Source organism: Vanessa tameamea, chromosome 10 (genome assembly GCF_037043105.1).
Source record: "Vanessa tameamea isolate UH-Manoa-2023 chromosome 10, ilVanTame1 primary haplotype, whole genome shotgun sequence".
Taxonomy (NCBI): Eukaryota; Metazoa; Arthropoda; class Insecta; order Lepidoptera; family Nymphalidae; genus Vanessa; species Vanessa tameamea.
Genome location: NC_087318.1, coordinates 10156508 through 10172919, shown reverse-complemented (window position 1 = coordinate 10172919; position 16412 = coordinate 10156508). Strand labels below are relative to the sequence as shown.

Sequence of the window (16412 nt, the reverse complement as noted above, 5' to 3'; positions counted from 1 at the left end):
TATTTATTATACGTGTAATATCATATAACAGGAGAAGGAGCGTGCCAAAGACCTCATTGCAGCTGGAAAACAATGCGAAGCCATGGCTACAGAACTGTTAGCGTTAGCAGCTGGTGCTGATTCTGCTGGTCATATTCTTACAGCTACAGATAATAGAAATATAGAATTCTTAGATGTTTTAATAGAAAACGAACAAAAAGAGGTCATCGCGCATACAGTCGTACAGAGATATCTTCAGGTAAAAAATAGGTAACTTCGTCTACTACAGCAATACTTCGATTAGGTTATATGCCAAATTATTAACATGTGTTCCTATTTCAGGAACTCTGGCGAGGGAGCCTCAAGTGGACGGGCATCAAAATAATGTTCCTTTTTTTTGCATTTATAATCTGTCCACCAGTGTGGCTAGTATTTTCCCTTCCATTAGGACATAAATATAATAAAGTTCCCATAATTAAGTTCATGTCATATCTTACGTCGCATATTTACCTTATGGTTCTATTATCATTAGTGGCAATTACGCCGATTTACAATTCTATATTTAGAGAAAGTTTAGTACCTAGGTGGTATGAATGGATGCTGTTAGTTTGTCTAAGTGGTCTTTTACTTTTTGAATTAACAAACCCTAGTGATAAATCTGGTTTAGGTTGGATAAAAATTGCAGTTTTATTATTAGGGATGATCGGTGTTGCCACCCACGTTGTTGGATGGATTTTTGTATTACCTAAGTATTGGCCAACTCTAATGTATTGTAGAAATCAATTTTTCGCATTATCATTTTTGCTAGCGTGTGTACAGATATTAGACTTTTTATCCTTCCACCATTTGTTCGGCCCTTGGGCGATTATTATTGGTGATCTCATGAAAGACTTGGGACGATTTCTTGCAGTCTTAGCGATATTCGTATTTGGATTCTCAATGCATATCGTGGCGCTGAATCAACCGTTTAGGAATATATACAAACCAGAAGACAACAAATACGCCAGAACAGCCAGAAGAAAACTTTTCTCAGACGGTAAGGAACTTGTTATATTATTGTAATAATTAAATTTTTCATTTAACTTTTTCATCAAGCATAAATAAATTAATCTATTTGAAATATATTGTTTCGTTTTTTTTTTTTAAATTGACTTCCGTGATTTGTATTTAATAATTAATGATGTAAACTAAAATTCTTATATAATAGATAATAATCTTCGGATAAAACGACAAGCTTATGATTCTCAATTCTGGATTTCTGGTGAATCATATCGAAGGAAACAGGGAATAACGGGTCGTAAGTTCATGTTAGCGATAGACGTAACAAAGTTCGACAAATGTACTTCAATATATCATTTAGTTATAAGAAATAGTCATTTACACGATGATTGCATTATATCGATGTGCTTACTTTATTTTATTTATATTCCATCTGCTTGCAAGCTTGAATGTTTGCCACCATGTCGAGAATGTTATCATCGTCCGTCCGATTTAGTTAATTTGTTTGAACAAAAAAAAAATTGCAAGAGACACAAAATAAGTGGTTACGGACCATAGTATATATACACATATTTCGCTAAATACATATATTTGTGGCATGTTTTCATACAGTGTGAACAGTGCCGATAAACGATGGCATAATATAAATGTTACGTTTAGATTAACGACAATGCATTGTACTTTGCATTTTCTGTTAAAGCAATGTATGTCACCTACCTGTAAAACCTGTTCATCAAAATGAGTAACAATTATTAATATTTTGCAGGTATTAAAACCATAACAGAAAATGCCTTGTGCATCACGTAACTAGTTTTAGTGGAATGAGTGGCCGACTTCACCGCATTCAATGGAGCAAGTTTGATTTGCGCATGCCGTGGCTGGCTTTTGTCCTGCGTTTGACACCGGTGTTTTGAGGTATCCTATGTTTCAACATGTTTGGCTGATTGTCGTCGATGTGGCGCATTGTTGCGTCCACGCCGTCATTTTTGACACCAGTAGGGGATGGGGGTAGATTGATGATTGCATTTACATAATTGGATCTTCTTTGATTGTCAAATTTATACCGGAACCAAAATTATTGAACACAAATAAAAGCCATAAAAAAGTTATTATTGTCATCTCCAAAAGAGGTATATACATCATTTGATACACTATACATGCACACACATATCAATCTACCCCTTTAGCGCACATTTAAAAATAATCTTAGCAACTTAGTTGTGGACTATAATAGTTGTGGTTCTTTGCGTTGTTACGTCCAGAGTTCTGTTCTGAACATAAAGCACCGCCTTAAATGTTTTAGATTAAACTCAATCAAATAATGTAACATAATTTATAAACATTTTGTCCAAAATGAAGGGGTAAATTGATGCTGATTAAATTTTCTTTACATTACACTACAAGTTACTAAACAGAATCAACAATTTAAATCTACACTTTTCTGTCTGCATTAACATACCCCTACATGACACAGAGAAAAAAACAAGGTCCATTTGAGTGTTGTCTTCTAGCGACGTTGACACCGATCGAAGCCTTGGAGAAATTGTTCTTCGCCCTTTTCGGCCAGATTACTTTGTCAGACCTTAACTACGTATCCAGTGTACGACCGTTATGGACGCAGAACCTGTTCAAGTTTGTCTTCGGCGCCTACTTGTTGATGTCCGTCGTGGTGCTCATAACGCTCCTTATTGCGATGATGTCGGACACTTATCAACGCATCCAGGTAACTTTGCTGTCAACTCCAAATCGATTGTTCACAGTGACCATGAATCCCTTTTACTCCTTCGAGCTGCTGTTCTTTGCGGTCTTCGGTCAGACGACGACGGAGCAGACGAGGGTGCACCGCAACGACAGCAACACGCAGCCGGCTTGGACGAATTATTTATTCAAAATCGTCTTCGGTATCTACATGTTGGTGTCGGTGGTTGTACTGATTAATCTACTCATTGCCATGATGTCAGACACGTATCAGAGGATACAGGTAATGTAAACGTGAATAAACTACCATTGGTGTGCAACTATACGCTGTATGCATTTATAAATAGCAAACGCTAATAAAAAATTAAAACGATCCTTAACTTATATGTATATTCTACGTTTATTTTGTGACTAAGAATAATTGATGTAAATAAAACTATGTTTAAATTTTATATTCATATAAAGCAATAAAGCATTCATTCAAACAGCTTAGCATGTGTATACGATGAATCGAGTAAAATTTGAAAATTTTATATATGCCAAAAAATGTCATGTATATTTTTTTCGATTTTTTTTTTTTATGATTTTTTTTACGTAAAGCTAAGTAAGTTTAAGTTAATTTATACATGTATACCAAAATTTTAAAAATACATAATTTATATTCCATCATTATGTTCCGTCTACCCAAGAAATTATTTTATTAAAACCTCAGCATTTAAAAATGCTCAGCCCAATATTTAGCAGTAATACTTGCCTATTGATATAATTTCTGCTTAGTGATTATGTAGATATTAAGACTTAAACTAAAAATAAATAGTAACATTTTTGTTATAAGAATATTAATATTTCAGGCACAATCAGACATAGAGTGGAAGTATGGTTTGTCGAAGTTAATTCGCAACATGCATCGGACGAACACAGCTCCGTCGCCTCTGAATCTCGTGACGACGTGGCTCATGTGGTTAATACATAAGTGTAAGGTAAGACTCCCAATCGCAAAAACATTATTTTTAAGCAAGTCAAGCCACAGATCCGTAGGATATACTGATTACCTTTGTGTATTATCAGCCTTATAATAGCTTAAAATCATATAATTTTAAATTCCGTCACTGGTGGCACATTGGCGGTTCGATGTGATCGCCTAACTTCCTATAATATGTAAAAAAAACCAGGCAGTAGCCAAATAAATTATCCTGGTCTGACCAAAACAATACTGTTTCCTTCTTTTATAACCTTTCATTAACCTAATAATAGTTAAACTAAAACAAATGTAAATAACTAAATTTTAATGAAGTATTCTTTATTTAGGAGCGTTTAAGTAAAAAGAAGCGACCTAGTCTAGTGCACATGATCGGGATGCAACGACAAGATCAGATGAGCGCAAGATCCAAGGCCGGCGCCAAGTGGCTGTCCAAGGTCAAGAGAGGACAAGTTGTGCCAAAAGGTTACTTAATAATTTCATTTTCAATATCAACAATTTTATTTTAATATATTATAAATTAAATAAGTACTTCATGTATAAATTTAAATTATATTTGACCATAAATAAAAGTTGGAACGGTACATACCTAACAAATATGTACGTTTCCAGATTCAACACGTCTTTCGGTTGTCCATCTCAGTCCTTTAGGTTCACAGCTAAGCTTCAGCAACATGACGAGGATAGAAAATGTTGTTGATTGGGAAATAATCGCTAAGAAGTATAGAGCTCTAACGAGGGACGAACCAGATGAACCTGTCAATAAGGACAGCGAAACTGAAGCAGTCGATGATGAATCAGATATAATTCCTAACAATGTCGCTGCAGCACCGCCTTGAACCAGCGATGTATCTGTTTTGAAAAGCAGACTACATGGTTTATAAGAAAATAAAGAGTCTATGAAGTATATATTCACATGGTCTCAACTGTAGAAACATATCCTAATACTTCAGTGACATTGGTGATAAGTCTCAAAGACTTACATCAACAGAGAGGGCGTGATTTTATCAGTATTATTTTCGAATGGTTTAAAAGTCATTGCAATCTTAAGACTTATTAATAAATAAACTAAAGACGAATATTTGAAATTATAATAACATTAATGTGATTTTTATTTCAACTATTGAATCATACAGTATTATCAAATGAAAATAACGGAAAGCAAATAATTCATTTAATATAAGTAAACATTTAATGAACACAAAGAACTATATTGTCTTTTTTCAACATTATTTAAACATCTTGAAATCAGCTAAGCCAATTGTATATTATACATTTTCTACGTGGATTGGTGTGTCCAAAAATTAATAATATTAATTTAAAATATAAAATATCAAGTTAATTTGTAAAAGTATTATCATTAAAATTATTTAATCTCGATTAAGATATTAAGCCTAGTCTAAAATGTAGTCATATAAATGATACTAGTTTAAATCTCAATTTAAAGAACGTTTATTTATTAAGGGATTTTTTTATTTTTATTTATAAATAGTCTAAGGTAGATTTACTTTTAGTCAGTACTTTGTAAGTGGAAAATTAACAGTAGTAAAATCGAATATTTTTCCATTTAATACGATAAAATCTTTGTAAATATTTCGTTTTAGCAATTATTAGATATGTGTAATGATATTTTTGTAAATAAACGTTGTGTATTTCCGTACTGACTTGTAACAAATAAAATTCGAGCATTTTGTATAACTTTTTTTTTTCCTAAAAAAAAAACAACATAACAATATGAAAACAAAAAACAATGAAATTTATATTTATTGATTGTAAAAAACTTAACGCAAAATTTTTAATCCCGCGTGAAGTGAAGACGAGTAGCAAGTCATTACAAAAAACATTGACTATTATTAGCTAATATTACAATTATTCATTCAGATCTAATAATATATTGTATGAAGATAAAAATTTATGGTCATACACAATTTGTAATAAAATTATGTAAAGCATAATTTTTGAAGAGGTAAATTATGACTTATGTCGAAAACAATTCTATCGAGATGTTCTTAAATACGAACGTAAAACAATTATTTTACCAAAACGAAAGTAATAGCTTGTTTGTAAGCTGGATATCACACGAAATAGCTATTATTCTTATCAACATTTGTGCATAATTATTTTAATGTTGGTGATGTTACAAACGGAACAAAGATATAATATATTCTTGAGAATTCTTTTGTAATAAGGAAAAAAGTACATCAGGTATTGAATTACGGTGATTTGCTAAACTTTAATTTTATGGGATATGAAAGGGGCAGATTTTTATTTAAAGAAATACGCTGTGATTTTTTTAACGCCCGTAAATATTATCTAATATCGCATTGCTGGGCTAATATCACCTTTCTTTGTAAGACGGTGGATAGGAGGTTACTGGTACAGATTCGACATTGTTGCAGCGCAGGTTGATACACATGGAGCCTTTGTAAAAAGCATCGTCGCGAAACCTTCATGTGTTGGATAAAATATATGTACATACAATTAACAATAGGAAGCAGATTGGTGGAATAAATTCTAAGCCTTTTTAATCACGCTTTAACTTGGTTTAATCACATAAAATGTATTCATCATGTCATGTCATGTATATGGAGCCAGATAGACTTTTATAAAATCTCTTCACGGTATAAAAACGTAAACAAATGTCTTTGCTTTGTATGAACAATGATACAGCCACAATTTTTTTTATCATCTATTTGTACAAATGGCAAATTTATTTATTTTTCTTATATTAATCATTAGAGTTCCGTGAATAAATAATAAGCTATTAAAGTATGTATATGATAATAGTTTTCATCGGCGAAAGGAAAGGTAATCGTATACGTTAGACTTCTTTACCTTCAGTCCAAACACGGCATATTGTCAAATTTCCTTACAAATATAATACTAATGGATCTACCAAAAAAAAAAAAAAATTGTTAAGTTCAATTCTACCTCGTTGGTCTTATAGCTAGATAAGGTCGCAAATCCCAATTTCCTGTGTTCAAACTCCAGGTCGGCCGAAAAAAGATATTGGTTTTATCTAACTAAAAATCCTCAGTAACAACCTGGAAAGTTAGGAGTGTGTCCACTCGTGTGCCTCGGAAAGCACTTTAAGCCGTTATTTCTACGCCTGAACTGTTTCCAGCCATGTCAGATTTGCCGTCCTATATTTGCGCACTATGGTGTCCAGCGTAGTCGACTGTTCCTTTGAGATTTCCCGCCATGACCGAAATCGATCAGGACAATATCCCAGGGTGTTGAACTCGATGATGATGAATTTCGAATGTCAAAACAATAACGACAGAAAGTCAGATTTTTTTATCCTAATAACGTTTATAATTTAAATGTAGGTAAGTATACACTTACAACGTTCACAGTTTTTCAGTTGTTAGACTGAAACAGCTACTTAATTGCTTAAGGATTAATGCTGTATTGCTTAAAATCGCTTCGAAAATAAGCCATTATTTCTCGTAAAAAGTAAAGGATAAAAAATGGTCATTGTGGGTTATCCCTAAGAGATAGATATATACCATAGCGGACTTTTTTGAAGACCCTTTGTGACCCTGAGTGAAAACTGTAGTACATTATTTTGATCTATCTCGTAGGGTTGAACCAGCATTTGCAATATAAGCGAAAAAAATGTGTTTATTTACGACATCACTTTGGAAACCTCTAAAATGATCAGTGTTTCTCTACTATATTGTGTATGTATTATACATATAAACCTTCCTCTTGAATCAATCTATCTATTAAAAAAACTGCATCAAAATCCGTTGTGTAATTTTAAAGATCTAAGCATACATAGGGACAGACAGCGGTAAGCGACAGTTTGTTTTATACTATGTTATAATATGTATTATTTTTAAGTTACGTTTATCTAATAATTTATTTTCGTATAACTAATTCATATTAATTAATTAGTAAAAACTTGTATGAATAAATTAATTACACTATCGATCGATGTATTTAATAATAAGTATTAACCCACGTAATCTATTAATAAATAAAATTATAAATGTGCTAAGCAATAATCATTAATTTGGAAAAAAAAATATATATTTATTAGGTTAGACAACTAAACAAAATATTTGTGAAGCACTGAAATCAAAATCTGACTTTTAACCGATAATTTTAATTCTTAAGGTATATTTTACTTGGTGGTACGGCTTTGTGCAAGCCCGTCTAGGTAGGTACCACCCACTCATCAGATATTCTACCGCCAAATAACAGTACTCTGTATTGTTGTGTTCCGGTTAGAAGGGTGAGTGAGCCAGTGTAATCACAGGCACAAGGGACATAACATCTTAGTTCCCAAGGTTGGTGGCGCAAAGGTGATGTAAGGAATGGTTAATATTTCTTACAGCGCCTTTGTCTATGGGCGGTGGTGACCACTTATCAGGTGGCCCATATGCTCGTCCGTCAACCGATGCCATAAAAAAAAATATATATTTATTGTTACAGCCAATCCGACCACCCGTTTCGCAGCGATCGATATTTTTGATTGTACGTAATTTGGAATCGGTGACATCTTCCTAAGCATTCATTCGTATGATAAAATTTAAAAGACAATATTAATGTATATGAGATGCTCAAGTCAACTAACATATATATCTAAATGAGGATTAAATATAATGTAAGAAAATCCTTTTATTATTTAACAATTTGTACTGTATAAAAATCTATGAAGTCTACTTTGTGAAGGTGTAATCAATACACACTTGATACTATCAAGGGTTTTGTACGAGCCCGTCTGGATAGGGTAACATCCACTCTTCATAATAATAGTCTACCATCATCAGCCTGTATTATTCCACTGCTGGACGTAGGCCAAGGTGCGCCACTGAGCCCGATTTTCGGCCCTTCTCATATAAATATAGTCTACCGTCAAATAATAATACTTAGTATTGTATTCCGTTTTGAGGGGTGAGTGAGTTAGCATTCAAACTAACTACAGGCAGCAGGGACATGAAATCTTAGCTTCCAGGTTTACGCGTTGGTGTAATGTTTATTTTTTTCAAAATTCAAATACAGTAATTTATACGTATATAGGTATATTCTTTCGTTTATTTTTGATGTCATTGATGTTCTGTTTTTAAATTTAACATAAAAAAGGACATAACATCTTAGTTTCCAAGGTCGGTGGCTCATTGACGATGTAAGGAATGCCTTTTTTACTTCATATTTTTATTTGTTGTGGCGGTTTACAATTTTCTTAATGACTAAAAAATAGCAGATCTTCGCTGGTAGCACCAGTGTCTATCGGTCGGTGATGATCGCATAAAATCAGGTGGCCCATTTGCCGAACCACCTACCGCGGCGACGGCAGAGGTGATTAAAGGCAGAACGGAATGGCGAAGACTTGAATCTGCCTTCTGGCCCAACTTAGGATCCGAAGAGTATTATTACTTCGGGTAGGATAAAAATACTTATCATGAGTCTATTTTACAAGACAGATAGATGCAAGTTACTATAGTGGAATTTTCTGTAGGCATTTTAGGACCTAAAAGTTTCTAGTATATTGTATGTATTTCTTAAGGTTCAGCCCGCGTTAGCTATGTAAGCGTACGAAAATAATTTATTGAAAAAAAAAAACACCGTCATAGTTCTGCCATTTTGTACAAAATATTTCATCATCATCATCATCATCATCAGCCTATACTTGTCCACTGCTGGACATAGGCCACTCCAATTGCACGCCACTGTGATCTGTCTTCGGCTACTCGCAGCTCCTGCCAGCCGTCTTGCGCTAATCGTCACTCCACCGTGCCTGAGGACAAAATATTTATAAATGACATAAAAATATTAATTTACAAACCTTCCTCGATTCCGTTCAAAATCCGTAGAGTAGTTCAGAAGCAGTTAGCGGAGCTATAGACAGAAGCTTATATAGTCTCTATTGTAAGGTTTTTAAAAATAAAATATCAAATCTAACACTCCTGAATTGTTAAATATTTATCCATTTTTAAACTCGTCGCTAGATACGTATATTATTTAACACGATATGTCTACGGAACAAAAATTTTTAATTTAATTCAAACTTGGCACAATGAAGAAATATATAAATGAGAAGTTAGTATAAAGAAAACGTTTAACGTTTGTGAATCGAACTAAAATATTTAATTAAAAATAAAATTGTAAATTTTAAGTGGTGAAAGCCGATTTAAAAATGGCGTTACTTGGAAAATCTTTTGTTATATACTTTTTTATTTTATTGGGTAAATATTACGATAAATTATATTATTTTTTTAAACTGGTATTACATTACGTACATTACATTAACAGCCTGTAAATTTTCCACTGCTGGGGTAAGGCCTCCTCTCCCTTTGAGGAGAAGGTTTGGACCTTCCATATTCCACCACGCTGCTCCAATGCGGGTTAGTGGAATACAAATGTGGCTGAATTTCGTTGAATTTAGACAAATGCTGTTTTGCTCACAATATTTTCCTTCACCACTGAGCACGAGATGAATTATAAACACAAATTAAGCACATGAAAATTCAGTGGTGCCTGCCTGGGTTTGAACCCGAAATCATCGGTTAAGATGTACGAGTTCTAACCACTGGGCCATCTCGGCTCTTGGTATTAATGCAACTTTAATTAGAGTGTACGTGATTTGGGGAATTAAAAAAGAGAATAACAAAAAAAGTATCAAACCTAATCAAGCCAATATTTTTTCTCCCTTGTCTCTGATGTGCACAATGAGTTAAATGGCAATTATTTACCTACAAAAAAAATATTTCTAGATGTGTACAGGCTGTAACTCATATCTTATCATTAAATATACATTTAAAAAATAAACGCACACATACATGCCCATATACATTTACACTTTAACTAATTCATACACAAACTCACGTCATTTTTGAAGATTAAGTTTCGAATGCTTGTTGTAAAAATTGTTACTGTTGCTATGAATGATACAAAAGTAAGCGCAACATAATTCGCACCTGGGGGGGGGGGGTCTGGCCATCCTTAACACAGGTTATTCTTATTATCTAGCTATGATGACCAGACTATAATCTAAAATTTCTTTAATAATTTCATAAATTATTTCTTGTAAAAAAGTAAAGTAAGTTTTGCCAGTTTGATGTTGTAAATTTTTAAAATTATTAATAAATAGTAATAAATTATATTTTTATTTTAAAATTAAAAGTAATACGTTAAATTTTCAGCATCGGAATTCCATTTAGGTACCAAAAAAAAAGACGAAGAGATATAATCTGTTATTTAAGAATTTGGTTATTATTTTTTTCATGTTATTTTCCTTAAATTATTATTTTAAAAGCCATTTATTTTGCAGGTTACATTGCGGGTGCAAGCTGCGCTGACTTACGCTGCTATCTGGGGTAAAATTTAACTAATATTTATCTGAAATCCATTTCACTTATAAAATAATTTGGTGTGACAGACAAATTGGCCTGATGGTGATTAGTCACCATGGCCACTGACACTGGCGCTGTAAGGAATATTAACCATTCTTAATATCCCAATGCCAACCTAGGGAACAAAGATTGTTCCTTGTGTCTGTATTTACACAGGCTTACCCACCCTTCAAACCGGAATACAACATTACTAAGTATTTCTTGTTGGCGATAGAATATGTAGTAGTTAATCTACCCAGACGAGTTTGTTCAAAGCCCTACCACCAAAAGATTATCGACCATTATCTTTGAACGTTACTGAGAATTGGTACAAAAAATAGGAAAAATCAAAAGTCCCCTGTTTTTGGTTAAATATATTAAATATTTTAGAGGGATACTTAACCAATGTTTCAGGTCATTCGAAGATTACCAACAATATTCACTGACCGACCCTAGCCCTCTTTTATTTTCATCCTGCTTCCAATCTCAAAGAGAAACAGTTATCTACACATTTGGGTTCAATGGTGTACCTACCGGTCCGTCCGTAGAGAGAATAATAAACGCGTACCTGAATAAAACTAATATTTTACTATTAAACTGGGAAGAAGAAGCAGCAATCGGTATACTTGGACCGATATCGTATGCCGTGACGGCTATCCCCAATGCGAAAAGGGTTTGTATTTGTGAATTTAGTCCTGCAAAATAATCGATATACATATTTTATTTTAAATATTATTATTTTTTTAGGTTGGTGTACAATTTGCCAATACATTGATAACACTATCCAATAATGGACTAGATCTGTCAAATGTTCATTTGGTAGGATTCTCGCTTGGAGCACAACTCTTTGGATACACCGGTGACGAAGTGAAGAAACAAGGAAAGATAATCAAAAGGTGAGTAGGGCAAATAATTTCATTCAATAGGATGAATCTAAACTATAGCCACAGATTATAAATAATATATATAAATGTCTGTAAAAACATACTCTGATACAAATAAAACAGGAAATATAAAACTCATTTATTTACTGTCAAAAATCCGCCACCGGTTCGGAAAGTGATATCCCAGAAGAACTGAATTCAGCATTCACCTACTCAAAAAAATATCTGATGATGATGTTATCCTGACCCATTTCGGCCTCGGTAGCCAATCTTATAGGAGACTAGTCAACTTCTCAGAACATATTATAGTGCGTAAATGAGTGAGCCAACACAGGTGCACTCTCTATTTGCTCATATTTGGATTTGCCATCATGACGTCATCCGATGGATTATGACGGCACATTCAAATCGACCGGAAAGAGTTCAGGCGCAGGACCGTACGTACTTTCCGAGAAACGGGAATTTACACACTTCGAATTTCCAAACTCCGGGCTGTTATTGAGAATTTTTCGATAGAAAAACCCAATAACTTTTTGTCGGCCTGACCTGGCGTTTGAACCCAGCTTTTGGGCATCTTCAGACTTATATTTTACCACTAGACCAACGAGATAGTCAAAAAATTAACTACAACAAAATAAGAAAGCATATATATATTAAAAGTAAAAAAACCCTTACGTAACTCATTAAACGTACTAATTGATATACTAACATAATTCATGATAGCATTTAACAATACAAGCAGCGAATTGATGATAAGCCAACTGTTCAAACACGCCTCAGGAACTTCTAAGTGAAGATAGAGTTTTTGTATAATAAATGATATTACAATAGCAAAAAATTGCGATGAAATATAAAAAAAATCGAACGTCAAAGCCAATAAATTCAATTTAGTTCCAAATATAGTCACTTAACACTGGTAAAATGACTCCAACAAAGTTATATTAAATAATGCTTGTTAATTATTATTAAATAATCAATAATGATTGATTGTAAGAATGGTACTATTCTAATTTTTAATATAAATTTGTGATGTCTAATATACTAGAACATTTTTAAGACTATATGAAAATTTAAGAATTTTTGTCAAAATTAATATTCGTAATGCGTTCAACTCGGTCGCTCGGGATCATTTTAAATAAAAATCAGAAATTACAGAAATATTCGATTATATATGGCAATTTTATAGTTCATTCTTAAAATTATTGTTTTGCAAATAATAAATGAATACTTCGAAAGGCTGCCAGCAAGGTTACCTACTTGGCCTCGCCATATTCAGCATCGAATAATTTCAGTTTTAATTTCAAAAGTAAATGTATGGTGTATCAATGATGGCTCTTTGGTAGATACCAAGGCGGTCATAGGGGATTTTAAAAAGTCTGAATCTGAATCTTAACCTCTTCTTTCCTCTCTTAAACCTTTTTTTTTTACATCTCCCGATCGCCACATTATGGACTTTTAATATACCTTACTCAGTTTGAAAAAAAACTAAAAACGAAAATATATTATACAGAATTCTTTATTATTTACATTGCCCAGCTTGATTCGCTGGGTAGCGAGAAGTACAGGTGATTATCGAACATGGCCGTTTAGGCATGTAAGTGCAGTACGAGGCCGTAGGCGTCGGCACTATGCGCTCCCTCTGTCCCGGCGAAAGCATTCCCGGGACTAGAGTACTACTCTGTAAACCCTCTTGGATTGGAGTACCGCATGGGTGGGCCAACCGTTAGGCCTTACCATAAAGTGCGTACGCGATCTCACTTCTAGAAGAGATGGAGTGGGTACCGCTGGCTTTTTAGTGGGTCTTCCGACGTACGCAGTGCCGTTATCAACCGCATATAGGTGTAAAAAAAGGTGTTTTATGCTAACAACAAACTTTCTAAAATCTGGATATCGTATTAATCCTTTAATTCGTATGTAGAATGTGTTTAATTAATAAAAAATATCTGTTGTTCTATCAATTCTAAATAAAAAAAACAAAGACGAAAAAATACTAAAAATATATATATTAACATTGCTATAGTTATTATATTGTGTAAATCTGTGATTCTAGATTTAGTTTTAAATTAACGTACTATAATGTCTCCACAGGATTACTTGTTTAGATGCATCAGGACCTTTGTACGATGGTATAATATCGCTCCCTGGAGTAGACGCTTCCGCTGCAGAATATGTATATTCAATTCACACTAACCCTGGTGGGCTGGGTACCACCGAAGCTGTAGCCACGGTCGATATTTGGGTAAACTGTGGGAATCGCGTGCAACCAGGCTGCGAGGCTTCTGGTATTGTATTGTTGACAAAACAAAGTAATTATATTTTTAAATGGTAAATAAATCAGCCACAGTGGTCAATACCATCTTAGTAGGATATTATAGTAGAAGTGCTTGCACAGGCTTCTGTGCAAATACAGGTGTATTCTATTCCACCACTCTCATAATCTGCTGGATGACCAAATCTAAGAGGACCTGCAAGATTTCACGGGACCTTATCATATATTTCTCAAACCTTTTAAAAATATATCGATCCTCTTTTAGAGGTTTCTAGTTTATCGAAAAACATGACGGTAAAAGTTAATATTTTTGCACTGTATATGTTTATACTTATATTACAGTGATTTATTCTTATAAAGTTTATCCTGATTTATAAAATATTATATAATATTTTAATTGTTCATTTTGCGTTCATATCATAATGAACTCAGATTAAAAACCAAAAGGCAAACGGAACGCGCTGAACGTAATTTAATCTCTGGGTTGTGCGAATATTTTCGTTAATACCTGAAAAGTGTTATCACGTTTTATTATTAGTTATTGACGTATTGATAAATTACTAACTACTACTCTCCATCGGGAATTTGCATTCGCTTTTTATTTCGTATTCACTTTTGTTGCTTCACTTAAATGTTCTGCACACTCCTGCCTTTCGTTTTATAAAATCTGAGAGTTTGTCATAAGATAAATATTTCTAGATTTGTGCAGTCACGATCTCTCATGGAAATATTTCGCGGAAGCTATAGACCGACCGGCCGCTTTTCAAGCGCGGTATGCAAGTGACTGCGACGAATGGATGCAGGGCAAAGGAACCAATCAAACAATACATTTGGGGGATCATATTGACACTGAGTTTGTATTTAATTCTATTTCTGTTTTTTTTTTAAATATTATATCTTATGTCCCGCTGTCACTTCAAAAACAAAAGTCCAAAAAAATTAATATTTTTTAATGAAAATATTAATCATTACCAAAATATATGAAGTCGGTACCAAGCGCAAAAAAAGCATTAACTTATATAGCAATATAAACTTCATTTAGTAATAAAGTATGTAAATATATTATGTTTACATATAATATAATATGTAATAACAAACTGGCGGTCTAACTTGGCATATACAGTTTTGAATCAAACAAATTAGTCGTTGGAACATAGAAACATAGCCAAAAACAGTTTATCTTTTTTGAAGTCAGTTTAAACGAGACAATAATAGTCCTATTAATTTAATAAGATACTTAATTGAAAATATTCACCTTAGCTAGCTACCTAGTGATTATTATTAAGAATTGTTGATTGCACTAAACTAATATTTTGTTTTTAGGGCGCGTGGCAACTATTATTTAAGGACCAACTCGTTATCGCTATATGGATTAGGCGAACAGGGTTCACAGCCTGAATTCGTGTGAAATAAAAATATAAATTGATAATTTATTTTAGAAGTATTTATAGAACGAAGCCTTAAGTTTGTATCAATCTCGGTTGGAATGTTGTTGTTAGAAAAACGGTGTTTCGTTAAAATCTAAGCGACCGATTGAAATTGTACCAATCCTTCCAACACGTCAAGTAGATGTTAATAATGCCACAATGAGTTATTTATTATACGATGTGTTACTATATATGTTTATTCATTTCAAAAACATTATTTTTATTTCGCTCGAAAAACACACACAAGAATCTTCACATGAAATTGGAGTGGAGGTGGAAGTATATGGGACTCGGCAACACTAAGTGCGTCGGAGTTCTAATTAAAAGACCAGAAGTACCCGATCCGTAACTTCGATTGACATGCTACCGTAACGCCCCGACTTAATTTCAACAACCTAACAGAGTTATAGGTCTAACAAATCATTTGGTAACATCCGATTTATTCTATATGGCGTCCGGTGAGTATCAAGCCTAATTGTCACGCACACCAAGATCAAAAAGTTGTCTCGTTCTTTTACTTATTTCGTAGTGCACGTCTTTGTGTATATACTCTATCTAAACATATATAAATAATCTAAGTTGTTTTAATTAATCTACTCCACAATTGCGCTTAACTTGTAAGCGAAATCCAAGGCAATAATTGATATTATATAAGTTCAACATCACATTATAAAACTGGAACGCGCGAAACATTATATTGAAGAAAGAACGAATACAAAATTAAAAGCGAATACGAATTCCCAGTGGTGCGAAAGGACTCGCTTTTTTGTTTACAATCTATATATATAATAAAATTGGAGTGTCTGTTTGTAATATTAAAATAACCGTTTTATACTA

The 16412-nt window shown here is 33.3% G+C and overlaps 2 protein-coding genes across 4 annotated transcripts in view; both read left to right on the top strand.

The window, feature by feature from the left end:
* The window catches only part of LOC113392358 (serine/threonine-protein phosphatase 6 regulatory ankyrin repeat subunit B), a 47877-nt gene extending 43109 nt beyond the window's left edge, over positions 1-4768 (top strand). The window contains exons 14-19 of one of the 2 annotated variants that reach the window (XM_026628747.2): positions 32-238; positions 322-1015; positions 2739-2959; positions 3528-3656; positions 3985-4120; positions 4268-4768. In XM_026628747.2, the coding sequence (XP_026484532.1) occupies positions 32-238; positions 322-1015; positions 2739-2959; positions 3528-3656; positions 3985-4120; positions 4268-4494 (1614 nt within the window). In that variant the 3' untranslated portion in view covers positions 4495-4768. Of the gene's footprint in view, positions 1-31; positions 239-321; positions 1016-2489; positions 2702-2738; positions 2960-3527; positions 3657-3984; positions 4121-4267 lie in introns of both variants that reach the window. The other variant, XM_026628763.2, reaches the window with a different exon arrangement.
* A 4956-nt stretch (positions 4769-9724) lies between these two features.
* Positions 9725-15673, top strand: LOC135193466 (probable phospholipase A1 magnifin). Of its 2 annotated transcripts, none has more exons than XM_064216031.1 (7): positions 9725-9849; positions 10935-10980; positions 11410-11668; positions 11743-11891; positions 13968-14161; positions 14848-15001; positions 15472-15673. In XM_064216031.1, the coding sequence occupies exons 1-7, from the start codon at positions 9801-9803 to the stop codon at positions 15554-15556; spliced, it is 936 nt and encodes a 311-aa protein (XP_064072101.1). In that variant the 5' UTR covers positions 9725-9800; the 3' UTR covers positions 15557-15673. The 2 variants fall into 2 exon arrangements, with proteins under 2 accessions (XP_064072101.1, XP_064072100.1); XM_064216030.1 differs by having other exon boundaries at positions 13968-14185.
* Positions 15674-16412: the final 739 nt, after the last annotated feature.

Coding starts and splice junctions, on each gene's coding strand:
- LOC135193466 (XM_064216030.1), top strand. CDS start 9,801: ATGGCGTTACTTGGAAAATCTTTTGTTATATACTTTTTTATTTTATTG. Junction 9,850..10,934: donor ATACTTTTTTATTTTATTGG/GTAAATATTACG, acceptor TTTATTTTGCAG/GTTACATTGCGGGTGCAAGC. Junction 10,981..11,409: donor GACTTACGCTGCTATCTGGG/GTAAAATTTAAC, acceptor CCAATGTTTCAG/GTCATTCGAAGATTACCAAC.